The sequence below is a fragment of the Eschrichtius robustus genome, chromosome 15, assembly GCF_028021215.1.
Source record: "Eschrichtius robustus isolate mEscRob2 chromosome 15, mEscRob2.pri, whole genome shotgun sequence".
Classification (NCBI taxonomy): Eukaryota; Metazoa; Chordata; class Mammalia; order Artiodactyla; family Eschrichtiidae; genus Eschrichtius; species Eschrichtius robustus.
Genome location: NC_090838.1, coordinates 90,374,598 through 90,400,865, shown reverse-complemented (window position 1 = coordinate 90,400,865; position 26,268 = coordinate 90,374,598). Strand labels below are relative to the sequence as shown.

At 45.7% G+C, this 26,268-nt stretch overlaps 1 protein-coding gene across 49 annotated transcripts in view; it reads right to left on the bottom strand.

The window, feature by feature from the left end:
* Positions 1–25,206, bottom strand: part of MAP4K4 (mitogen-activated protein kinase kinase kinase kinase 4) — a 171,120-nt gene extending 145,914 nt beyond the window's left edge. For 27 of the 49 annotated variants that reach the window (XM_068564414.1, XM_068564416.1, XM_068564423.1 and 24 more), the window contains exons 1-2: positions 25,023–25,205; positions 24,597–24,662 (exon numbers count right to left, since the gene is read on the bottom strand). In XM_068564414.1, coding sequence (XP_068420515.1) covers positions 24,597–24,662; positions 25,023–25,079 — 123 coding nt within the window. In that variant the 5' untranslated portion in view covers positions 25,080–25,205. Of the gene's footprint in view, positions 1–24,596; positions 24,708–25,022 lie in introns of those variants that run through there. The other 22 variants (XM_068564438.1, XM_068564445.1, XM_068564451.1 and 19 more) reach the window with 3 other exon arrangements.
* Between the last annotated feature and the right edge of the window lie 1,062 nt (positions 25,207–26,268).

Below are 26,268 nucleotides of genomic sequence, written 5' to 3'. Positions count from 1 at the left end.
ACTCTGTAATGGCCTATATGGGAAAAGAATCTAAAAAGAAAAAAGAGGGGATATACGTGTATGTATAACTGATTCACTTTGCTGGACACCTGAAACGAACACAACATTGTACATCAACTATATGCCAATAAAAAAGTTTTTAAATAAATAAATACATAAGAATACCTTAATTAAAAGAAAAAAAAAGAAGGTGGTCTCGTTGGGACCTCTGTGTAGCAGGTGCAGCTGGAGTTAGGGAATGAACTAGCCAGAGAAGCTGCCATGAGCTGGAGTTAGACCTCCTGTCTTGCTGACTTTGATTGAGTTTTGAGGGAAGAGGAGAAGAGCAGAGGGGCTCTGCCCGCTGGGCACCTGCCGGGGAAAGTGGGAGGAAAGCACCCCGCAGCTTCACAACAACCCGTACTCTATGTGAATTACCACAAAAAAACAAACGCAACCTGCCACCACCATCCTTAACACACCAGAGACATTCCCATACACATCGCCTCCCGGCGCCTTTCTCCACGCAGCCAGCCCGCCCCCCGGAGCACGAAAGCCTCCCCTCTCCGACACCGACACGGAGGGAAACAGCGCACCTCTCCCACGCCACCGCGCAGAAGCAGGGTCTGGATTCTCAAGGCTGCGTTAGGGGTTACCTTTCTCTCAGGGCCTCCCATGAAACAGTGACAATTTAGGTTTTCCTCTTTTTTGTTTTTTAACCGTAGAGTCTACTGACATGTTTTAAGGTGGAAATTAAATTTCAAAAGCATGTCTGTAAGATGGGAGTGTTACTTGTCTACTGTTTAGATGGCTGGGAGAGCTGAACTCACGGTAGGAAAGCTCCAACGATTCGTGCTAAAGGTAATCCAGCTGGAGTACAGAGCTTTCAAAGGACGGAATTTTAAATATGGTTTTTATTAATGTGACGCATAGAAAAATGGAGTACTAAAAATGTTGTTCTCTAAAGACCGGCCTGATGCAACACACTGCAAAACAGCATATTAATTCTGCCAAAACCAGAAATTCCGCAATAATTCCACTTGCTTTCCAAATTAAAGCCTAAAACAGACAAATCTAGTAATTATTCTCACATTAAGCAAACAGTAACAAAAGGTGACTGAAGTAATTAGCTTGAATATCTGAACTTTCAGGAAGCACCATTTGAAAGTCAAAGGAACATGACAAAAAGCACCATGTTTATCACAGTGCCGGCACCTAACAGTCACGGGGTAAAAGCGTATTTTTTTTAAATGAGTAAGAGGAGAGAAAGCGAGAGTGCCAACAGGTCATTTTAGGCAAAAACGTCAAAGCCCTTTTGGCAATCTCCTCCAAGGCTGGTTCACCTCGTAAGTAAGCCACTGTTCCCTCCAGCTCTCTGGGTCCTTTGGGGGTTTTCTGGGCAAATGAGGGAGGGGGAACTAGAGGTTCTCTCCAGTTCTTTCCAGAACGACCATCCTATGATTTCTGAGACATCAACATAAAAACCACTGGCCTCACCCACTACGCCCACAAAACACACACACTTAAGGACAACTGTGCCTCACGTCTCTCCGCCCACGCCCACTTCTTCCCTCGCTTCCTCCTGCACAGCCCTGGCTCCACACCTCCAGGGGGTACCCACCCTCCATGCGGCGGCCCCACTTCCAGAGCTGCCCGCTGCTCGCTCGCAGCCAGGGCTGTGAATGTTCCTATTTCAACAGGGACGCTGTCTACTGCCCGCTTCCCAATTCTGCAAGAGAGCAGGCGATCAAGAACCAAAAAGCGAGTCTCTCCCGAGTTCTCCACTTGATGAGATTCACACCTGCCTCCCTGCCCTGCAACCCCAACTCAAAGCCCACCTGCCGTCCGGCAGGCCTGCGCTGGGGTCTGCAGCCCCCCAGGGCGCCGCGCCGGCGGGGTCTACTTCACTGGAAACCTGCACTGGGCTCGGCGGCGGTGTCCAGCCCCCGAGCCTCTCCGCGACCGCCTCACCCAGGAACTCGGCTCATTCCTTTACCCCTCTGAAACACTTCCTGTTGTACCACGAAGTGCGCTGCAAACAAACGGAATGAGAATCATCATCGGCTTCCGATTCTGACTTTTATCACGTCACCATATCACCAAACGGGGGGAGCGAGGAGGGAGAGCGCCCCACTGCACTGCTTTCAATCCAGACAGAGAGAGAGAGAAAGCACCCGGGGTGCGGAGTCGGGGGGGGGGGGCGCCCAGCTCTCTGGGACCCTAGTCCAGACCAGGCCACAAGGCCCCTCACTGCTCACCTGTCACCTGCGGGGTCAGGCTACGGAATCTCTAGAAGCCTCCCCTACATCCACATCCTGTGACGCGCAGAGCAACTAGGATCCCACCGGAATGCTATGGTCGCTTCACAAAATCATGGACCCGAGTAACACCTGACACCACACAGACCCAACGTAATCCCGGCCCAACTAAGCCACCCTAACAGCTGTGCTCCAACGTAATGTCTAAATCAGCTGCCAACCACCGCCACTTCCTGGAACCTCTTACTGGGTCCTTACTATCCAAAGTGGAAGCTGCTGTAGCATCACCAGGAAGCATATTAGAAACGTAGACTCTCAGGCCCCATCACAGACCCGCGGAACGGCCATCTACACGTTAACAAGCTCCCCAGTTGATTCAAGTGCACAGTGAAGGCTGAGAAGCACCAAATGAGGCACAGAAAACTGTGGGGAAAGGAAACCTTCAGGGCAGCAACGTCTGCCCTCCTCTGTCCCTCGATCCCACCCCTACTCCCACCCACCCCTCTTCCCAGCATCACCCAGGGCCCCAAGCCCTCCCGCCTGGTCACACCTATCGACCCAACCTACCAATACCCTGGGAAACAGTCTGGCAAACGGTAAGTGCTAGACTTAAGTCAAGACTGAAAGGCCTTAAAGCCCAGTTTCTCCACTGCCCACTAGCTATGTCACTATAGGCAAGTTACTCAACCTCACAAATTACTCGTATGTGACATAAGGATAAAAATGAGGAAACACATATACAAAAACCTCATGGAGTCAGTACTCAAGATAGCTATTATTTTTTAACACACTGTCAAGATGTCCCCTCTCTTTACTAATTCAAATAAATCATTTTGGTTCCAAAGCTCCCACGAATCCGTCCAGCCTGCAATGTCAGCATTTTTTCTCTTGTGAGTCTCCACCCGTCCATTTCCATTAATGTATACGGTCACCTTACTGTATCAAAGGCTAATGAGTCCTCACTGAGCTTAGCACATCCTGATTCTTTTCTAAAGCCACCAAAATCAGTTTGTGGAATACCATCGACTCTCAAACACTGCAGAAGGCGTACCCCAGACACTCCCCACGTGTCTGACCCACTGAAGTGAAAAATCAATTCACGCAAAGAAATTAAGCATCATAGTAAGAGAGTCTTAACCTCAGGCACTTAACCCTCAAATCCCACCATTTGTTTTATTCTTCCTAAGAACTGAACTCATCTTCAAACTTCATCTTCTAACACGTAAACATCAGACACAATCTGGTTCGTTTACCTGTAGATGGATCTCACTTCCCCTTCATAATCAGCATTTTGGGGAAGGAAGTAAACTTCACTTACTCTCCTAAACAGCCAATGAGAAGCCTGCCAACTACAAGCTGGGGATGCATGACTTCCTCCAGGCCCGACTCTCATTTCCTGTTGAGCTAAGAAAAGCAGGTCTAGTGTTGCCACGCATGAATCGAGGCATTTGAGCCCCTAAAACCATAGCCAACGTAGGACTTACTTATCCCTTTCCTATTATCATCCCATCCAAACACACAGATAAAAAATCCTAACTCCCAGCTGTAAAACAGGACATGTGGTAACACTGCAATTAATGGGTGATGAGACTTTTCTGTAAAATGAAGATATTAAAAAGGTCAGCGTTCTCTCTCCATCTCAATGCCGAAAAATGGAATCTTCCACGATATCCAAAACCTTTTGACTCTTCCTTAATGAAGGACAAAGGGAAGAGAAAGAGAGAACTGAAATGACAGAGAAAACAACAGGGCACTTATAAGAAGTTTGCCAGCTGCAGCCCCTGGTGAGCTGACCGCAGCTGCCTGAGGGGCCTGAGGGGCCTGAGGGGCTGGAGGAGAGACCGGCAGAAGAACCACCGTGCAGAGCCTGGTCCAGCCCCAGGTGCTGGCCCTCAGAATCCTGAGCACATAGAATGACGGTTGCTTTAAGCCACTAAGTTTCAGGGGCGGCCTGTTACCCAGTAAAGGCAACTGAAAGAGGCATTTTTCACCACCTGAGATATTTTATTTTCTGTCTTCTTAAACTCCATGAAAGCACGGACTGTGTCTTTTTTGCCAGTTCTGTATCTCCATGCTCTAGAACAGAGTCTGCAGTGACATGGGGGTTGGATACGCTACATAACAGAATAGAAGACCACATGTACTTCTTAGATTTAAAAAATGAAATTCCTAAGTTATTAGTTAATAAACCATTAGTACGTACGAGCACAAAGTTATTTCCTTCTAAGAGGAAATGTGGACACACAAAGAGGCACCAGGGAGGCACCCACACGAAGAAAGACCATGTGAGGGCAGAGCCAGACAGCGGAAACCAAACCTACCAACACCATGATCTTGGACTTCTAGCCTCTAGAACCATGAGAAAACAAATAAATGTCTGTTGTTTAAGCCACCAAGTCCACGGCATTTTCATATGGGACCCCAAGCAAACGAGTACAGGTATGGAGTTCACTTACATTTCTTCTTATGGTTCTCGTGGCCCCGTATTTCTATCACAGTCTCTGAAAAATGACAAAATTACTGAGGAATTCCTACAGAAGAAATGTTGGATGGCAAGTAATTTTTCAAACTTGATTTTTAACTAGGAGGAGGGGTTCTGGTCCCATCTATGTGACTGATGAGGCCTCTGATTTGGGGAGGGGTCTGGACTCTCTTAGGATAAATCTTAGATCCATTCTTTTACCAAAGTTTGAAATAGATAATCTTCAAGCCTCCTTAGAGCCATAACATTCAACAAGTACGTGTGGAAATAATTGTCAGAATGGTCAAATGAACTCCACAAATGATTTTTAAAAGGAGTTTTGAGGCTTCCCTGGTGGCGCAGTGGTTAATAATCCGCCTGCCAGTTCAGGGGACACGGGTTCGATCCCTGGTCCAGGACGACCCCACATGCCACGGAGCAACTAAGCCCACGTGCCACAACTACGGAGCCTGCGCTCTACAGCCCGCGAGCCACAACTACTGAAGGCCGCACGCCTAGAGCCCGTGCTCCGCAACAAGAGAAGCCAATGCAATGAGAAGCCCGCGCACCGCAACGAAGAGTAGCCCCCACTCGCTGCAACTAGAGGAAGCCCACGTGCAGCAATGAAGACCCAACGCAGCCAAAAATTAATTAATTAATCAATTTTTTTTAAAGGAGTTTTAATTCCCATTCTTATTCAGGGTTGGCTGATAATCAGTGATGAACTTCACAGGAAGCATAGTTTTCCCCCAGTTTGCTGATGAAAGCAGAGTTCGTACAATTAGTTACAGAAGACAGTTGTGGAATATATTTCCTATAGTCTTTTGCAGGGAGAGGGGCTTTCTTGAGAGGGTTCTTTCTTCAAAGAACCTCATTTGGAACATAAGATAATTATGTCCCTTAAGTATAAACACGTTGCAGAGAGATGGCATAACTTTCTCAGAGTTAAAGTTTGTTTCTCAACAGTTTCTTCACAAGTAGAGGAAATGTATTTTAGCAAAAGCGTCCTTCCCTGTAATTTAGTCTGAGCAGGTTACTCAGGTGAAACCTGTGTTCTGGGTAGTTCCTCTTTTGCTAATATTTATAAACAAGTAGTTTAAAAAGTTAAATAAAAACTATGTTTTGAGAGTATACAAGTAATAAGTGTTGAACTAAATCTGACAAGACCATTATTTAACGTTCACGTAGCACCATCAGATTTCCAGCGTGCCTTGAAGTCACTGGTTTCTAAGAGCATCACCCTGGGATGGACTTGAGATTTATCTGCATCGTATGAGTGAGGCTCCTAAAGATATTCAGCAACCTGCTCTCTGTCCCAAGGCCAGCTGACTTTCAATGTAATTGCAATGAAAATCTCCTTGGGAATTTGTCACTTCTGGTGAAGGAGGTAGGAACTTTTTCATTTATCATTGTCAAACTGAAATATTGGGCTCACAATGCACGTCTTTCCTCCTAGATGAAATATTTTAAGCATACCAAAGACTTTGGTTTAACAGAAATTTTTGATTAATCAACACTTGAGGTTCAAGGCAAACTATTTTTTAGTGGTTCGGAGCCAGGGTCTTTGATCTTCATTAAGAAACATATTTCTTTATACTTTTCTGATAATGATGGTATGTTATCTAGGTATGTAATTTGTACGTATTCTGGAATAGACTTTTTACAGTGAAAAATTTCATACGAAATGATAAAATAATCTAGGTAGAGTTGTTTCATATCTAGATAGCTTGACTTGGTTCCATTTCCTTACATGGTTTATATTTTCCTCTTCTGTGCTATATGGTACTTAATTTATAAAGATTTTGAAAGAATTCAGTGACATTATCAAATTATTCCTTAACGCATTTGCAAGAGGAAGAGGAATCGAGACACTCTAGATTTGTTCTCTCACAAACATAGCAGGGTGGCAGTCGGGGTTGGGGGTCTACCATCTGTGTGATATGGACGTGTGTATGAAGACATTAGTCTGCAAAACAGTAAATCTTTCATCATGAGAGGAGTAAGTCCCAATTCACAAAGCTTGTGTCAAGTGCCAAAAAAGTGTCTTGAAAGTATGTGCCAGGGTCAGTCATTAGTAAAAAGATTAGCAAAATCAGCAGGTCCTTTTGAAGAACAAATTTGGAGAACTCACTCTTCCCAATTTCCAAACTTCCCGCAAATCTATAGTAATCAAGACAGTGTATGGGCTTCCCTGGTGGCACAGTTGTTAAGAATCTGTCTGCCAATGCAGGGGACACGGGTTCAAGCCCTGGTCCGGGAAGATCGCACATGCCGCGGAGCAACTAAGCCCATGCACCGTAACTACTGAGTCCGCATGCCACAACTACTGAAGCCCACGTGCCTAGAGCCCATGCTCCGCAACAAGAGAAGCCACCGCGATGAGAAGCCCGTGCACCACCCCAAAGGGTAGCCCCCGCTCGCCACAACTAGAGAAAGCCCACGCGCAGCAACGAAGACCCAACACAGCCAAAAATAAATATAAATAAAATAAATTTTAAAATATGTTAAGAAAAAAAGACAGTGTGGTACTAGCATAGGATAAATACTGAGATCAGTGGAATAGAATTTAGAGTCCAGAAATTTAAGAAAGAAAAAGAAAAAAAAAAAAAGAGTTCAGAAACGCTCACGTTTAAGGTCAATTGGTTTCTGGCAAGTGTACCAAAACAACTAAGTGGGGACGGAATAGTCCGTTCAACAAACAGTGCTGGGCCACTGGATATCCACATGCAAATGAATGGAGCTCCACCCCTACTTCACATTTTACACAAAAATTAACTGAAAATGGATCAAAGAGCTCAACATAAGACCTAAAACTTTAAAATTTAAAAGAAAAACAAAGGAGTAAATCTTCATAATCTTGGCTTAGGCAGTAGTTTCTTAGATATGACACCAAAAGCACAAGCAACAAAAGAAATAAACTGACCTTTATCAAAATTAAAAACCTCTGTGCTCTAAGTACACCATCAAGAAAGTGAAAAGTCAACTCAAAAGAATGGGAGAAAATTTTTGCAAGTCATACATCTGGCAAAAGACTTGTATCTAGAATACATAAAGAACGTTTACAATTCAAAAAGTTTAAAAAACAAATAACACAATTAAAAATGTGCAAAGGATCTGAATACCATTTCTCCACAGATATTCAAATGACCAGCAAGCATATGAAAAGATGCTCAACATCATTAGTCATCCGAGAAAAGCAATCAAAACCACTAAAATGAGACACAACTAGGTTGGCTGTAATTTTAAAAAGACAGGTAATTACAAGTATCGGCAAGGAGGTGGAGAAACCAAATCCTTCCTATACTGCTGGTGGGAATGTAAAATGGTCCAGCTGCTTTGGAAAACAGTTTAGCAGTTCCTCCAAAGGAACTGAGTTCCTTTGTCATTACCACATGACAGTAGAAGTCATTCTACTCCTAGATACACATCCAAGAGAAATGAAAATACAGTCTATACAAAAACTTGTACGCAAATGTTCATAGCAGCATCATTCCTAATAGTCCAAAAGTAGAAACAATCCACCTGCCCATCAACTGAATAACAGGTAAAATCAGTATATCCACTCAATGGAATACTATTCTGCAACAAAAAGAAATGAAGCACCAATACATACTACAACATGGATGAACCTAGAACACATGCTAAGTGTTCACAGAACACAAATTGTTTGATTCCATTTACATGAAAGGTCCAGAATTGGTAAATCTATAGAGATAGAAAGTAGATTAGTAGTAGCCTGGGGCTGAGGTGGGGGAAGGGAGAAAGGTTGTGATAGGAGGACTGGGATATGCAGTTTCTTCTCTGGAGCAACAAACATGTTCTAAAATGTGGCTATGACTGCGTAACTCTGGGAATATACTAAAAGCCATTGAATTCGACACCTTAAATAGGTGAATAGTGTGGTGTCTGAATTACGCCTCAATAAATCTTTTTTTTTTTAAGTGGTGTTTTTGAAATCCAAGGTTGTTCTCCTCCTACTCACTACTATTCCCATCAAAGAAGTGGGGCGGGGTTGTTTTCAGTTTGTCATGTTGCTGATGCCTCCTAATGAATGAATGGTGAATAAAGAGACAGAGTGGACATACCACTGAACATCTACTTCTGGCCAAGATGCTGTTAACGGGGACTGGGTATACCTCTGCACTTGAAACAACCAAAACAAACCCATACAAAATTTACGACACAAAGGTTTTCAAGAAACTAGACATCAAGCAATGAAGAACAGTGATCCCTGAGGTAAGAAACAAATGAGGTGAGTCATACAACTGCCTGAACTTATTTACTCCCTTTACAAAGTTTTTGGGCACGGCACAGGCAGAGGAAACCCAAGCAGAGCTCAGCAGATTCCCTTAGTTGAGGAGCAGGAGCTAAGAGTCCAGGTAAACCTAGACAGCTAGAGTTCCAGTGAGAACACCAGAAATGAGAGCTGCACAAAGAGAAGAACCGCCAGGCTCTGCAAAGGGTCCCCTGTATATTCATCCAAGTGGTGATCAGCACATGCAAAGGAAACTACCAAGGCTGGGGGGAAAAAACATTCAAAAGGATTAGAAGGAACAGTACAAGTGCTCACACAGGGATGGAAACAGTGCCTGTTGCCACTAAACAAATGGAAAAACTCATACATCAGGGGGAATTGAGAACTCAGAGAGGTCTTGCCTGAGCAGTGGGATATAACTAGCATTAGACTGAGCACTGATCCACATCTCCTTAACAAAAACCGTAAAAGCAAGACACAAAAGGATCAAACTATTTCCATGTAACTTAACTGCACCCCAGAACAAAGCTCAAGAACACTTATAGGAAGCACCCAACAAGGTAAAATTCATGTCTCACATCCACGCAAAGATTACCAGACAGGAAGACATAACCAAGAGTGACGACAATCCATCGAAACCCACCCAGTACCGGCATAGATACTAAAATTATAGGCAAGGACACTAAACCAGCTGTTGTAACTGTATTCATATGTGCAAAAGTAGAGATCCAGAAAATATTTTTAAAACACCCAAATCTTCTAGAGATGCAGATACAACATCAGAGATGAAAAATACATGGGATGGGATTAATGGCAGAGTCAACAATGAGAAAGAAAGATAAGTTAACATGAATGCATAGCAAAAGAAACTAACCAAAGTGAAGCACAAAAAGAAAAAAAAAAAAAAGGATACATCAGTGAGACAGCTTCAAGTAGCTTAATAAACATTCAATGGGAGTCCCCAAGACTAAGAAGGCGGAAGAGAAGTGAGGGGGGAAGAAAAAAAAGAATTGAAGAAACAGTGGCCAAAAGGCTTCCAAATTTTATGAAACTTCTAAACGCACAGATCCAAGAAGCTCCCAGACCCCAAGCACAAGAAGCATGAAGAGAAGTACACCAGGGCACATCATAATCAAATTGCTCAAAACCAGGGATAAACGGAGACTCTTAAAAGCAGTCAGAAGAAGAAGAAAAAAAAAAAAAAAAAAACGGACATGTGAAAAGGAACAAAATAAGGACAGCAAATTTCTCAGTGGAAACAATTCAAGTGAGACAACAGTGGAGTCACATCTCTAAGATAAGGGGAAAAAACAGCAACCTAGAATTCTATACTCAGCAAAAATATCTTTCAAAAACAAAAGCACAAAAACTTTCAGACATACGAAAACTGAAAGAATGCATCACCCAGCAGACCTGTACTACAAAAAAATGATAACATAAGTCCTTCAGGCGGAAGGAAAATGGTACCTGATAGAAATATGGATTTACACCAGGAATGAAAAGCACCAGAAATGCTAACAACCACATGGGTACACGTATTAGGGTTGTTTCTTACTATTTATATCTTTTTAAAAGATAGCTGACTGAGCAAAAATAGCACCAATATATTTTGAGATTTATAACATATATAAAAGTAAAATATATAACAAAATACTATAAGGCCAGGTAGGGAGAAACAGAAGTGATACTACTGTAATGTTCTTATATTACATGTGAAGTATTTACCATTTGAAGGTAAACTGTGATAGGTTACAAGTGTGTACTATAAACCCTAAAGTAATGTATGAAACAATAAAGTAGAAGTTACAGCTAATAAGCCAGAAAACGGAATCACAAAAAAACACTCAAGGGCTTCCCTGGTGGCGCAGTGGTTGAGAATCTGCCTGCCAATGCAGGGGACACGGGTTCGAGCCCTGGTCTGGGAAGATCCCACATGCCGCGGAGCAACTAGGCCCGTGAGCCACAACTACTGAGCCTGCGTGTCTGGAGGCTGTGCTCCGCAACAAGAGAGGCCGCAATAATGAGAGGTCCGCGCACCGCGATCAAGAGTGGCCCCCACTTGCCGCAACTAGAGAAAGCCCTCGTACAGAAATGAAGACCCAACGCAGCCATAAATAATAAATAAAATAAAAAATTTTAAAAAAACACTCAATTATTTAATTCAAAAGAAAGAAAAAAGGGAAAAAGACAAACTACCAAAGAGACAAAGTCCTCAGTAGAAAGAGCCGGAAAGAAATGAAAGAAGAAAGGTCAAGGAAAAAAATCAACATCCTATGTAAAATTTAGCATTTTAAATCACTTTTTTCATATAATAAGTAAAAAAGAGAATATATATTTTCAGCTAATTGAGTAGCAAACTGATGAAATGTCTGATTCAACCTTGGGGTTGATGACTGACAGAGGCCTTGTCTAAACAAAATAAAACAAAATTTTTTTCACATTTTGATGGCTGGCATTAGCAATTGAAAAGGTCTTTTTCCAGTGTGATTAGAGAAAGGTTAGAAATATTTCACTCGATATTAAATTTTTTTCAAAAAAGCCCACAAGACCATTTTACTCAGTAAGCTCGGGAAAAGAAAATCATCTTTTATCTGTAGTATCAAAAAGCAAATACACAGCACCTAAAAAAAAATGCAAAACCTCATCTTTGAAATCATTTCCTTGTATAACTGAATCTGCAGATTTCCTTGTATAATTGAATCTGTAGATTCAATTCTGAACTCCAGAAACTTATTAAAAGCTATCTGAGTATCATAAGGCTGTCTGTACACCAGTGTTCCCATTTCACAGAGGCCGCCTGCAGCCCTAAGGTCGGGGGTCCGGCGGCTAACCATCCCACCACGTGTCCCCCCCCTCTCTGGGCCATCCATCTCCAAGTATGAGCACCACGTGTTGCTCACAGGACGCCCTGAGGTTTGATGGGAGCGCCCTCCCCACCCTACTCTCTATGGGGATGCTGAGGGTGCTCGACCAAGAGCTGCTAACTCCTAACTCAGGACAGACCGGACGCCACACCAGCAGCAGACAAAGGATGCAAGGCCTGCCAAGAGACAGACGCTCCAGGCAGCTGAAAGGGGCAGGCAATTACCATAATCAGTGGAACACACCTCTCCTATCTCTATTCAGAGTTCTATTAACCAAGACGATGAGTCATCAGCTGCACGCTCCTCACCCATCTCAGCCTCAGCCAGAGACTCTGAACTTAAACCGTAAAGCCTCACTGTGTACCACGTGTCTCCTGTACCAGGTCCAGCTTAGCTATCCACTCCCACGGGCCCCGCTCTTCCCCACCTGCAACATCCTCCTCCTCAAACTACGTGCTGCACAAGGCACGCGCTGGCCGCTCTTCTTGCCCACTGCCACCAGCAAGGAGCCTCGAGGGGTGCCCGGCACACACCGCGTCCGCAGTGAGCTCCGGAGTAACAGAGTGCCGCCTAGCAGAGCAGGCTCAGCTCTCTCACAAACAGCGACACACAAACCAGATACGAAGCCCCCAAGTCACTAAAGAGTAAAGAGCTGAACATTCCCAAGGCTTTTCTGGCAACTAAGGGAAGGAGCAACAAGAACGGATGGGGAGCACATGGACACGCGGAGAGGCCAAGTTCAAACAGGAGAGGCCCTAGAACTGCAGGCAGGCCCCCGCAGGTGAGTGAACACGCTCAGTGAACCCCGCGACCCTGAGCCATCCTCAGCCCCAGGCCATCCTCACTGCCTGACTCGGGATCCCAATAACTCGTATGTCCCTTGGATGCACAACCCTGACTTGGGTAATAGTCAGTCTTTGACTTGAGATCTCCAAACTGAATAGTCGGCAAAACTACACCGCAACTACATAGAGGGTCCCAGAGTTACTGATGGGGCAACGGTTCTGGCTGTCAACAGTATTCAGTTAGTATCATAAACAGGTAAGACTATAGCTCTAAGTATAAGAATTTTCCAAAAGTATACTAATATTAAATTTAGATTTGATCTGAATGCACTGAAGCCCCCAATAAAAGATATGATGAATGGGGAGACTGGGATTGACATATATACACTAACATGTATAAAATGGATAACTAATAAGAACCTGCTGTATACAAAAATAAATAAAATTCAAAAAAAAAAGTTCTTTAGAATGCAAGATGAAAAAAATACTGTAAAAGGTACACCTGAAGAAAATCAAATGAGCAACTGTATTCCCCCATGTAACGCAACAAATCATTTATTTAACTTGGTATACGTCCTTCTGACCAAAGATAATAGATTTTGTTATGTTTTTTCAAATCCTGGTGAGTCAATAGCTTCTGTCTGAGATAAAGGAAATCTCCAGTCTTTAGTATCACACGGCAAAGGGCTGGCTATTGACAATGGAATCCCCCAATAAAATGTGAGAAGGAAAAACCGGTTTGGTCTAGTTCCTGATACCAATGACCTCACTGATAGTGAACAGTTTGTCTTTATGGCGATAAGAAACTGTTTTCATGTTTAAAGAAATGACCTAAATGCAGTGATGACTAATACTGAGAGTGGGGAAGGTAAAGGTTTCAGGGAAGCAGAGACAGGCGGCCGGGTCATCAGAACCAGGAGGTGTTGAGTTATACTGACGAGAAAGGGGTAGACCCAAGCAGACAAATGTCCCCTCTTTTCTCCTTGTATGTAAGGCTCCCAGGTGCAGCTCCTCTGAAAGCATCTGAGATGCCAGGCCCAAACACCTGCTGCAGGCACTCCTCCCAACAGCCAAAACCTAGAAATAACTGTGACGTCTATCAGCTGGCGAACTGGTGGACAAAACACAGCCCGTCCATACCCTGGACACCATCCAGACATGAAAAGGAACAAACGACCACGCTCAGCGGCATGAACGGACCTCAGAAGCATTATGCAAAGTGAAAGGAATCATACACCAGCGACCACACGTGGCATGATTTTATTTATATGCAATGTTCAAAAAAGGCAAATTTACAGAGACAGAAAATAGACGGGCGGTTGTCTGAAGCTCTGGGATGGAACAGGGGTTCACTGCGAGAGGGTAGGAGGGATCTTGCTGGGGCGATGGAAGTGCTGAACGCTGATCTGTGGGGACAGTTGTGCCACTCAGCACATCTACTAAAAACCCTTGAAATGCAGGCTTGAGGCGGGTGAATCCCGTGATATATAAAATACACCTCAATAGAGCTGTTTAAAAGAACAAACCTGTCGAACAAACTTCCGTGCCTCCTGGAGGCTGGTGCGGAGCGGCGGCGAGCCTGGGGACGCCCACCCGGCACGCCCGCACGGCCCCCGCCCCTGGGTTGCATCTCCCACTTTAAGTATCGGCACTACGGCACTGTTCCACTCCTGTTTTCGTTTCTGTTGCTGGCATTGCTGTTTTTGTGGTTACTGCTCCGGATGAAAAGTAGCCCACACCTGAACAAAACCACAGGTGTGAAATCAAAGACGCAACCTCTAGTTGACTCCTGGTCCGGGGCACTGATCACATGAGTCACAGGGGTTCATTCCCATAAAAATGAGTATAAGGTAAACAGAAGCATAAAGAGATCAAGGGGAAGAGATGACGGCACAGATTGTTACTATCAGGTTTTGACCGCTGAAATATGGATGGAGCAGGGACTTCCCTGGTGGTCCAGCAGTTAAGACTCCACGCTTCCACTGCAGGGGGCACGGGTTCGACCCTGGTCGGGGAACTAAGATCCTGCATGCGGCAAGGTGCGGCCAAAAGAAAATAAATAATAAAATAAAATGCAAGGAAAAAATGGAGGGACTTCCCTGGTGGCGCAGCGGTTAAGACTCCGCGCTCCCAATGCAGGGGCCCGGGGTTCAATCCCTGGTAAGGAAACTAGATCCCACACGCGTGCCGCAACTAAGGGTTTGCATGCCCTAACTAAGGAGCCCATGTGCCTCAACTAAGGAGCCGACCTGCCACAACTAAGACGCGGTGTAACCAAATAAATAAATAAATAAAAATTTTTTTAAATGGATGGAGCAAAGAGAAAAAAGTTATAATCTAAGTGCCCACTGAGGGGACACCAAAAGTGAGGCAATTTGCACAGAACCCTGAGGAGATCCTCATTTGGAAGCAACTGATACCAAACAAAGTATGAGGTTAAAATCACGAGAGGGGACACTTAGTGGCACAGCGCCCTAGGCCCCCTTTCTCTACCTCACAGTCTGGCGGCCGCCCCACGTCACTCCACACCACTAGGAAACCAGAGGTTCAGGCCCTGAAGAAGCTGAAGGAGAAATGCTCCAGATGTGATGACAGAGGAGGGAAAGCGGCAGGCCACAGGGCTGCAAAGCTAAGATATCAGACGGTACATCTCCAGCCTCCTTCCTCCACCTGAGCCCCACAGGCCAATAAACACATGCACGGCCCCTAAGCAGGAAAAGCTTCTGGGAGTTCTCCTTAGAGAAACCCCAAAGAAAAGCCCTCCAGATGTTCAGCAGTGGGGTTCCCCATCCACGAGAATATACTGGGCCCACCTGCACCCCCTAAACTGAATTATCAGCAGTCAGCAGCCTCCAAGTCACTGCTGGTGCCTCAGTCAAATATGAGCAGAGTCACCCACCTCCAAGTATTTAAGGACAATCTTCAGCGTTAAAGACAAAGACCCCGGACTTCCCTGGCAGTCCAGTGGTTAGGACTCCAGGCTTTCACTGCCGAGGGCCCAGGTTCGATCCCTGGTTGGGGAACTAAGATCCCGCATGCCACATGGCATGGCCAAATAATAAATAAATAAATAACCCAAATAAACAAATAGGAAAACTGAAATCTGGAGGAAATGGGTGGCGGTGGGGGGGGGGGGGGGGGGAATACCGGAGCACAAGAATACCAACCAAAAGAAAATACCTGTATCTACACTCAGTATCCTCAGAGAGATGAGATAAATTCACGAAAGAATAGACGCGGTTTTTTTTAATAAAAAAACTGTGAAAGAGGGTTTCTCTTATAAATTAAAAATATGACAAAGCTAAAAATTCAATAGAAATATTGAAACGGAAAGTCAAAGACATTTCATAATAGTAGAACAAAAAGACAAAAACAGAGGAAAAGATAAGAAAATAAATCAAAGAGGTGACTAACAGGGCTTTCAGAAAGAGAAGGCAGGGAATTTGGAGGGGAAGAAAAAAAAATTTCCCAGAAAAAAAGGGCAGCTCCTAAGAAAAAGAATTAACCAAGCACCTGGAACAGTGAACGACAACACAAGACACTCATAAAATCTAAGAACACCAGGAATAAAAAGAATATCCTAAAAGCTTCCCCAAAGAAGTTTAAAACAGGTCACACTCAAAAGACCAATGACTTCAAAATTCCAAGAGAAAAATGAATATTCACCCTAGAGTATTTTCCACCCGCTAACATATAAATCCCACGTAAAGGAAGAACAAAAGCATTTTGGGTCACCCAAAGACTTAAAACCTTTACACCCCAGGCACCCTTACTTATTAAGCAACTGGAGGATGTGCTTCAGGAAAGAAAGGCAGTACACCAAAAAAAAAAAAAAAAAAAAGACTGTGGCATCCGGGAAACAGATGGTCCAGGGGCAGAGCTATGCACCAAGGTGGGAGGCCAAGCATACCTGGCCAGCTCCCCTCCAGGGAGAAAAAAGCGGAACCTACAGGTTATCTGAAACCATGAATCATCTAACGTGTTTAAGTGTTTAGAAAAACTGTTGATAAAGGCTTAACTATGCTAGGCACTTGATATAACTTTCAGGGCATTTGAGGTGGAAAGTAATGACAAGTACCTAGAAAACTAAGCAAACGAAAAAGGCAACGCAAGGGGGAAGGAGTGTTTAAAAAAGAAAATGTAATCATATTAGATTGCTTGGCTCAGAGATAAACAGTATAATACAAACAATTATCATTTTAACCCCAAATTATGATATACTCATTTAAGGGAGGGGAACAAGTATAATAGCTAATTCTTCACATGGGACCACTCCAGTAGTTCAAGAGCCGTAACCACCGTCACAAGAAGTCAGTAAGTGCACAAAAATCAAGAAAAAGCCATGTAAGCATCTAATTTAGAAATACAGCAGTCAATTTCAAATGGAGCAACTAAAAGCATTGAAAATAGATGTCCCTTGGGAATAGGACAACTCCAAGTTTTGATAAGAGAACTTTAGTTTGTCACCTGATTGCAGCTATGTGCATTCCTAACTTTGGCAAGTGTTTGAAGGTCCTGTCTAAGTTTTTAAGTCATAGCATAAAAGTGAGGGCTTTTTCCTTTTTAATAATTTAATAATTAGTTAAAATTAAAAATTGGATAGGAAAACCTGTCAACACGTGGCCACATCTGAGATACTTGCAATGCCCCAGGGATGGAGGGCCAATTCCGCAGAAAGAGGGAAGCAGCCTGGGCTCCGGCTCCCTCCTCCTCGTGGACAAGGCCCCCAATTCTCTCGCTAATGCAACACATCACCCCAAGGGCTCACAGAGAGCCCTGTGCAGACTCGACCCTGCCAGTTCAGGGCTCCCGCAGGTCCGTTCTGCTGACTGGGGTACAACCAGGTAACTTCAGAAACTGACAACTGTGGAAAAACTTTTATAGCAAGTTGACAGGGTGACATGATGTCCTTTGATTCTAATAACAAAAAGATGCTGTATATAGAAATGGATAAACAACAAGGTCCTGGGAATTCCCTGCCAGTCCAGTGGTTAGGACTTCCAAGCTTCCACTGCAGGGGGCCCGGGTTCGATCCCTGGTCAGGAAACTAAGATCCCGCACACCATGCGATGCGGCCAAAAAAAAAAAAAAAAAAAACCCCACAAGGTCCTACTGTATAGCTCAGGGAACTACATTCAATATCCTGTGATAAACCGTAATGGAAGAGAATATGAAAAAGAATGTGTATATAATATGAAAAGAATGTGTAATATATATAACTGAATCACTTTGCTGTACAGCAGAAATTAACACAACGTTGTAGGTCAACTGCACTTCAATAAAATAAATATTAAAAAAAAAAGATTCAGGCTGGCATTTTCTGTGTCTACTTTTTCACCTCGTTTTTCTGGTCACGTGTTTGAACTATTTCAGCCCTGCGGAGGCTGGAAAGCTCTCTGGGGTCGGGCGCATGGGCTGTGTCTGGGTGGAGGGCCTGGGAAGACAGAGCCATCACAGGATGGTACACATCTGATGTTACACATCTGGCACGCTGTGTCCACCCCGTCTTCCCTGCACCCCCGGAGGGTAAACACACTGCCTGCTTCCTGCACTGCTGTGTGGACACGGACCACGCAGGCAGGGCCCAGCTCGGGTAGCAGCACAGTGAATACTGTAAGTGGCAGGAAACCAGCCCTGTATGGTTAACTGGTGTCCCCAAATTAGTTCTAAGTTCCTCATAATGCTATGCAGATGTCAGAGTTTCTAAGATCCCAGTTTTTTAAACTTTTGAGAAGTCCTAAAACTTACCATTCTGTCCTTCCTTTTGAAATTCTTACAGAAAACAGGGCCTCGCAACTCTATCCCTGCCAACACATCACTCACTTCTCTTCTGAATGATGCCAGCAGACTTTTATTACTGAGCCAGCCTCCTAACAGAATATCATAAAAACCTAAGACTTTGGTCACTGGTAATATAACATTGCCCTGGTCTCCATTCTCTTCCTGGCCACCCCTCCCTAAGTCCAAAAAAATGTATCCTGATTCAATTCTTGTGTTATCATATTATTAAAGCAAAGTAACTGTCAATCAAATCTTCCAAAAATACTTGGGAATCTCTACCCTCTGATAATCACGTCCCAATGACTATATAATCAGGTCCCAAATTACATATTAAATATATCTTAATATTTTAACACTGGTAATTCAGCGTACTATTAAAACCAACTTGAATTCACAAAAAATCTGTTTGTAGTAAATATTCAAAGCAATTATTTGCAAGTACTTTACAGGATGACCCACAAGCCGCTAGCTATATATCTAGCTACTTGGGCGAGAAACAAAGTTTTTAAAACACTGATTTTTAAAAGGTGAGGTGGTGACCTAATATTGTTTTGACCCATAAAATTATCACAAATTCTAAATAGGTAGTGTTTGACCCTGAGAACTCACTGTAGATTAAGTTCTTGACTCCAACACAGTGAATGGCCACACAGTCTGAACTTTTGTACATTTTCCTTTATAAGATGAGAGGGAAGCTTCCAGGGTATCACGTATCAGTGCTGCCCTCTGGGCAACAGTCCTGCTTCAGCACCGGAACCACCTGGGTCTGAAAGCAGTGCACTTGCACAATCATTTACATGCACTGCTGTCTGCCGATTTAAATCATTAGAATAGAGAAAAAGTGAAAGCACTGTTACTAAGGGTAAGAAGCACAGGCATCTAAACTTAGTGCAGATGAGAGATGGAAAACACTTGATGCTCTGAGGGTGGGCAATGTCTTGGCTCAAGATGCTGTTCACAACCAGGTGAAAGTATTTATTTACTAAGAAAGCAAAGAAACAAAAGACCATGTATGAAATGCATGTGTCAAAGCACCCATCTCTAGGTTAAAATGTATTTTAGTTTATAATATTTTTAGTTCCCTGGGAATGAAACTCCTTAGATTATTCCTTGGCTTAGCACACCTGTTCAGGGATTCATTATCTCCAAAGTAGGATATATTTTTTCAGAAATCGTCTTTGCTTTTCAAAGGTCAATCCACAAAAATCTATGAACACACACACTGTACCAAAAGCGCCCCCAGATAATGTCAATATGTAGAAATAGACATAGATCCAAAATTGGTCAAGAAAAAAGGCAAAATACAAGTTTGCAAGCTACGCAAATGAACACTGTATTACAGAGTTTCAAGCAATAAGGAGTTAAAAAACTATCATGAGCAGGGTTTTATCTGGTGGTTGGTTTTTCTGCAAGGCTTTTGACGTTCCTGATTTAGTTTAGGGCCAAAACAGTTTTTGGAACTCTGGGTTGATATTTTTTAAGACAGCCACACACCTGTGTGTGTTCAACAGGGTTGGTTCATCCCCCCTCCCTTAACCCAGGGCCAGAATCCTTCCAGCGTGAAGGAACTCTGTGTCTCAGAACAAGTCTGTACATGCCACTCAGAGGCTGATCAACCCTCCTCCTAAGGAAAACATCCAGTTCTACAAAATTTATTTTGCCCCAGTGGATGTCTTTACCTCCATTTAAGAACAAGAGATGTCACCCTGACAAAGCAACATTCGCAGAACGCCCCTCCCAAAAGTTTAAGTGCTCCCAAAAGTTTAAGTGCTTGCTCCAAAATGTTACAATGATGATCTTTAAAAGCTACACAATTTACATGGCACTTTATTGCTGAGCAATCGAAAGCAATTTTAGCACTTTCACAAATCCCAAGGCTCCTCCTAATCCAGCAGGCAAACAGTGGACCCATTTTAAAGGGTCACACCAAAGCTTGCAGAGAAGGAGTGAATTTAGCAAGGAGGGTAAATTTAGCAAGGAGGAAAGCCCCAGAATTCACCCCAACACTCTTCTCTCTACTGCCCTGCCCTGGCCTTCCTTCCCCTCCTCTCTCCTAGACCACTGCCCCAGGCCAACCACCTTACCTGCTCCTTCCCCAAGGTTCATCTGACCAAGTCTCCTAACTCCCAGGGATCCCCAATCCCGACAAAACTTTCAATGGCTCCTCAATGCCAGGGAATGATGGACCTCCTCAATGCCAACACGAATAACCCCTCCTCGAGATGCCCACTACCCCCAAGCCCTACTACCATTCCCAAAGGTCACCCTCAGCCCTTTGGCCACACATACCCCCCTTTCTTCAATAAAAGAGGGGGACAGCATTAGCACAGCGCCTAACAGGTGGCCAACTCTCAGGTTAGCTCTGCTTACCATCTTCGGGCCTAGGGTAGCCTCCTCCTCAGCCTTCAAGGTGTCCAATCCACCAAGGCCCTCTCCTCCAAGGACAGGGTCAGACAGGGTCAGAGTCAAGATGCTCTCTCCATCTGGCCGGTGAGTAAGCCCTGACTCCAGGCATTGAGCCTGCTGGGTTCTCAACTCCCTAACTTCCCCTCGGGCCCCCCACCATGCCATTCCAGATGCAGGACTTTCCTGCCTTTAGCCAAGACATTTTGGAACACTGGCCACTGGACGCCTGCAAAATGCAAAATAACAGTAGCCACCCCAAGAAAAAAACAAAAATGGCCAAATAAACGTTAAAAATAACAAACTCCAAAAACACAAAAACAAACTTTGATCTATCATTTCTGGTTTGGATTTTTCACATTACCATTTCTCCCTTTGATGAAAATAATTAAAATTCACTGTATCTACTCAACATGCACAAGATCATCTTATAGACACTTCTTTTATAAATATATGGTACTCTGAATGAAACCCTGTGAACAGAAATTCACAATTGTTTTCACATTTTAATTTATGAGTATCCTTCCCTATGATCCCTCAGAAACCTAAAGCCAAAAATAAATTTCTCTAAATAGAATACAGCCTGTGTCTCAACTCCTTTTTTAAAGATAAAGTTACATACTGTTCAACTATACCCAGACTATTTACCATTTTTGTCAGAGATGGAGAAAATTATAAACTATCCCCAAGAAAGCCAGTTTCATAGAACATATCAAAACTCAGAAAACTCCCTCTCTCGACTCATTCACTTCATGTAAACAGTCTTCTAAAAATAAGCAACCACTATCACTAAAAAAGTTCAAAGAAAGAACAAAAAACAGAAAATATAACAATGAAATAAATTAGGACTACAGGTTGTTCAGCTTACAGGTGTTTCACCTAATGTTTAAAAAAAAAAAGCTTCTTTATAAAAAACAAATTAAGACACAAGTATTTTCCAAACTCTGATGCTGGTCACACTAATGGATGTTTAGCAACGGTAAACAAATGCTACAGGGTCAATAATCTAATCCCAAAACCACCCTATGCAAATCGTGCCAACAAAAATCCTAAACTCCTAGGCATGATGTAAACGGTTCTAGAAAGCACACATTTAAAGAGAAAAAAGAATGGAAATGTTAACTGTCTCTGCTATTTCCACCATCTCTAAGACTAAACTTCCCAGGATCAGTTCATAAATATGAAAGAGCTTCTCATGATAGTAAGAGAACATGTATGAGATAATCAGGAAAATGTTCACACTGAACATCTGAAACAAGCTTATGGTTACCAAAGGGGGAAGTGGGGGGGATAAATTAGGAGTTTGGGATGAACATATACAAACGACTATACGTAAAATAGATAACCAACAAGGACCTACTGTATAGCACAGGGAACGCTACTCAATATTCTGTAATAACATATAAGCGAAAAGACTCTGAAAAACATATATATATATATATACACACACACATACATGTCTATATATATATAGAAAACTGAATCACTTCGCTGTACACCTTACTAACACATTGTAAGTCAACTATACTTCAATTTAAAAAAACCTGAATATTTGATTGATAGGAAGGAATTAATTTTTTTGGTGTGAGAACAGCATTGAGACTATCTAAAAAACAAAAAAAGATACATACTGAAGTATTTATGGGTGAAATGGTATCTGGGTTTTATGTGAAGATAATGGATGGAGGGAGGGAAGACTACAGACAAAACCAGATTAGTCACGTGCTGGTAACTGTTAAACTGGTGATCTCTCTCTCCCTAGTGTCTGGTTCAAATTCTCCATAATAATAAAACAACTGCAGGCGAGCAAAATCTCAAGCACTCTTGCTCGTGATTGTATGGCACGGTTGCACAGATTTCTTAATTCCTCGGGTTTGCATAATTTGCGAATTTCTCCTCAACTGTACTGACTTTACAGGGAGAGAGCCAGAGAGCCGGGTCACTGCCACGATCCCCAAATGTTGAGGATCCCAACTTCCCCCAAATGTTGTGCTCAGCAAATCTATCTCAGAAGATTGGGGGAAGAGGGGATGGAACCAAAGGGGGAAGGAGGAGGGGAAACCCTCGGCAGTGAACGTGCCCCACGTGCTCCTATAAAGAACCCCCAGCTCTTAAACCCTTTAAGACCCATTCAGGTTTCACTGGCTTCTGGTTTACTTCCCCAGCCTTCACATCCACCCTGACCAAAGAAGAGCCAAACAATCCAACTACTGTGTAACCAGGTCAAAAACAAGCTCTGGCTAGTTCACTTGGATGAGGGCACACTCACCACTCGGATTTGGCCAGAAAAACTGGGTTAGAAAAAACCGACTGGTGCTTAAACAAACACTGGGGCTCGGGAAAGAACATCTTTCAGCCAGTTAGCAGACCACTCAGGGAGTTGCAACACAATCTTCTCCAAAAATTTCCAAAAGCTTCCAAATTCAGTTTGAGGCCGGCAGGCTGAGCTCACAGGGCTCTCTTTCAAATTCAAAAATCTGGCCCTGGCCCCAACAGTTAACCAACAAAAACACATGCTGATTCACTTGAGATCACCTCAGAATACTGACTCCATCCAGTTCAGGCCACAGGCCGGGACACAGCCCAGGCCAGGGGAAGCCAGGGCTGGGGAGAGGCTTTCAAGAGACAGATAAACCCTATTCTCAGAGCAGAAAACAGACAATGGGATCCACACTTAATCTGGGCGAAGAAAATGCCTACAGTCAGCTTCCAACCCCCCCTCCATTTTTAACGAGACAATGACAATTCTTCACAGCGAACCACAAAGCCCTGCTTCATAAGACTTTTTTTTTTTTTTTTTTTTATTCTATCCCAACCTTGTACCCAGCTAGAAAACACTAACTGCTACCAAACACCCCCGGTGCAGATAACTTTGAGAAAGCGTTCAGTAATAAGAAACAAATCAGGAGAGGGAGAATTTCACATTCTGTTTCAAACGTTCAAGGCCTGCGCCTCCATTACCTAGAGCTGCTCATAATCTCTAGAATGTGCACTGGATAAAATGCGCAGCACCGGTTAGCCTCACGAGGTGTCAGCTACTCAGGGCGACTCAGAGTCTCCAGATTTGTTAATTTCATTTACCGTCGGGGGCGAGGGGGAGGGTATTAAAAAAAAAAAGAGAAAGACCTGGGGTGGGTGTAAAATCTGGGCACCCTCTCCACTCCCGGGCTCTGCCTCATTTCTGTTTCAATTACACACCTGTCAAACAGGTTATTCCTGGAATTCAGACCGTATAATCCTCACACTGTAATTCCTCCTGCTCCTGTTGCCCAAACACACACCGTTCCCCGGTTCCCCAAAACATGCACCCACCAGTACAATGTACGCTGCTTATAAAGGAGAAGCAAGTAGCACCGAACTCCGCTCCCTGGGCGCCTGGCGAGCATTCAAACGAGGGAACACGAAGACAATTCTCAAGGAGGCAAAGGCAGTGTTTTGAGATAATCACAAGCAAGGCCTGCCTCTACTGAATTTTAATTAACACACCAACTCCGAAGGCCAGATCTGGGAAAGACGAGAAAAAATGTAGGCTGTCTGATGCCAAAATGCTTGCCCATTTCATGGGAGAAAAGTGCATGCCTTAGAGTGGAGCTTATTTCCTTATCTGAGAGCCGGGAAATGAGGTCTTTTCAGGCCAGTGTGCATATAAACTCTGCTAAAAAACAGCGGGACGGCGAGGCGAGACCCCTCTCCCAACTTCGGCCGAGCGGCGTGGCCTCCGGGCGGCGGCGTGTCCATCAGCCTCCCCGTCGCCCCCGAACCAGAAGTTTCAACCCGTCCCCGGGAAACAAAGGAGGCGCCCGCACCGACCTTATAGACTTGTCCGTAGGTGCCATTTCCCACCACTTCCACCAGCTCGAAAATCCCAGCCGGATCCTGGAGGAGAAGGAGGGGAGGGGTGAGCATCGGAAAGCAGCACAACAATGAATAAAAGAAGCGGGGCAGCGGGAGAGAAAGGGCGGCGACCGAAGAGGTGGGCTTCGCCCGGAGCGGTCGCCAGCGCCCGAGACCCGCGATGGGGGTCGGGGCGCGCGGGGTCGGGGTCCCGGGCGGCGGCTCCGGCGGAGGGTCGCACCCCGGGCCCCGCACCCGCCGACGCGGGCAGACAAAGGGGCCGCCGCGCCCGCGGCTCTGCCCGCGGCGGCGCCCGAGCCCCCGGCCGGCCAGGGCGCGGCCCCGGCTCCCCGCGCCCCGCTCCCGGCTCCCCGCGCCCCGCTCCCCGCGGCCGCCACTCACCCGCAGGGAGGACAGGTCGATGTCCACCAGACTTTTTGCAGGGGAGTCGTTCGCCATTTTCCCTTTTTGCCACCCAAAACCCGGCCACAATCAATCGGTCTCTGGTGTGCTTCTGGGAGTCGGAGGCCCGGCGGGCAGCGCAAGCCCGCGGGCGAGGCCGGGGGCGGGGGGCGGGGCGCGGAGGGCGGGAGGGCGGGCGGGCGGCGGCGCTCACTCCATGGCCGGGGCGGCCGGCAGGACCCCGGGCGTCGCCCGCGCCTCAGGCCCCGGCCCCGCGCCCCGCCGCGCGCCTGCACGAGCGGCCCGGACCAGGGGCCGCGGCGCCGCCGAGAGTGGAGCCCGGAGCGCGAGGCCGCCAGACAAAGATGACCGGGAGGCGGAGGCGGAGGCGGAGGCGGAGGCGGGCGCGCGGCGGGGGGCGGCGGCGCGGGAGGAGGAGACACGGGACACCGAAAACGTATTCTGAGGAGAGCAAACAGCTCCCCCTTTCCTCCTCCGGCAGGAAAAGCGGGCGGAAGCGCGCTCGCGCCCGGCGCCGGCCCGGGCGGGGGGCGAGGGGCGCGGCGCTGCGTGAATATTCAGCAGGGGTGGGGCCCGGTGCGGGGTTGAGTGAGCGGGGGGTGCGCCCGCGACAAAGGGAAACCGGCCCGGACCCCCGGGCGGAGGGGCGGAGGGGCGGAGGGGCGGAGGGGCGGAGGGGCGGAGGGGCGGAGGGGCGGAGGGGCGGGCCGACCCCCTCCCTCCCGGAGCCCCGCCCCGCCCCGCCCCGCCCCGCCCCGCCCCGCCCCGCCGCGCCCCGCCCCGCCCGCCGCGCCCGGCTCCGCCGGGATCCCCGAGGAGGAGGGTCCTCCCGGTCCCGCCCCCGCTCCCTCTCTTCCCATCCCGTCCCATCCCCCACCGCCAGATTCTGGCCCCTTAAGACCCTCGCTTCCGGTTTCCCTACCTGGTTTTCTTGTCCTTTCTCTTCTTTTCCGGGCTAAAGCGGTGGCCTGAGTAGGTTGGGGCTTCACTGAGCATCCCTCGGCTGCCGGGTCCCGCCCGAGACTTTCGGCGGAAACTGAATCCGGAGCAGCACCTCGCTCAGTAGCTGAGCACCGTGTCAGGGGCCGGGAGTCCTAACCCAGGTTTTGTGCCTAGAGATCACTGAGGACCTACAGACGGGCTTCTTCCGGCAACTCTGGAAGCTGGTCAGCAGTTAGGCAGTTTCATCCTGTTAAACAGGAATATACGGTCTGCACAGCAGTCA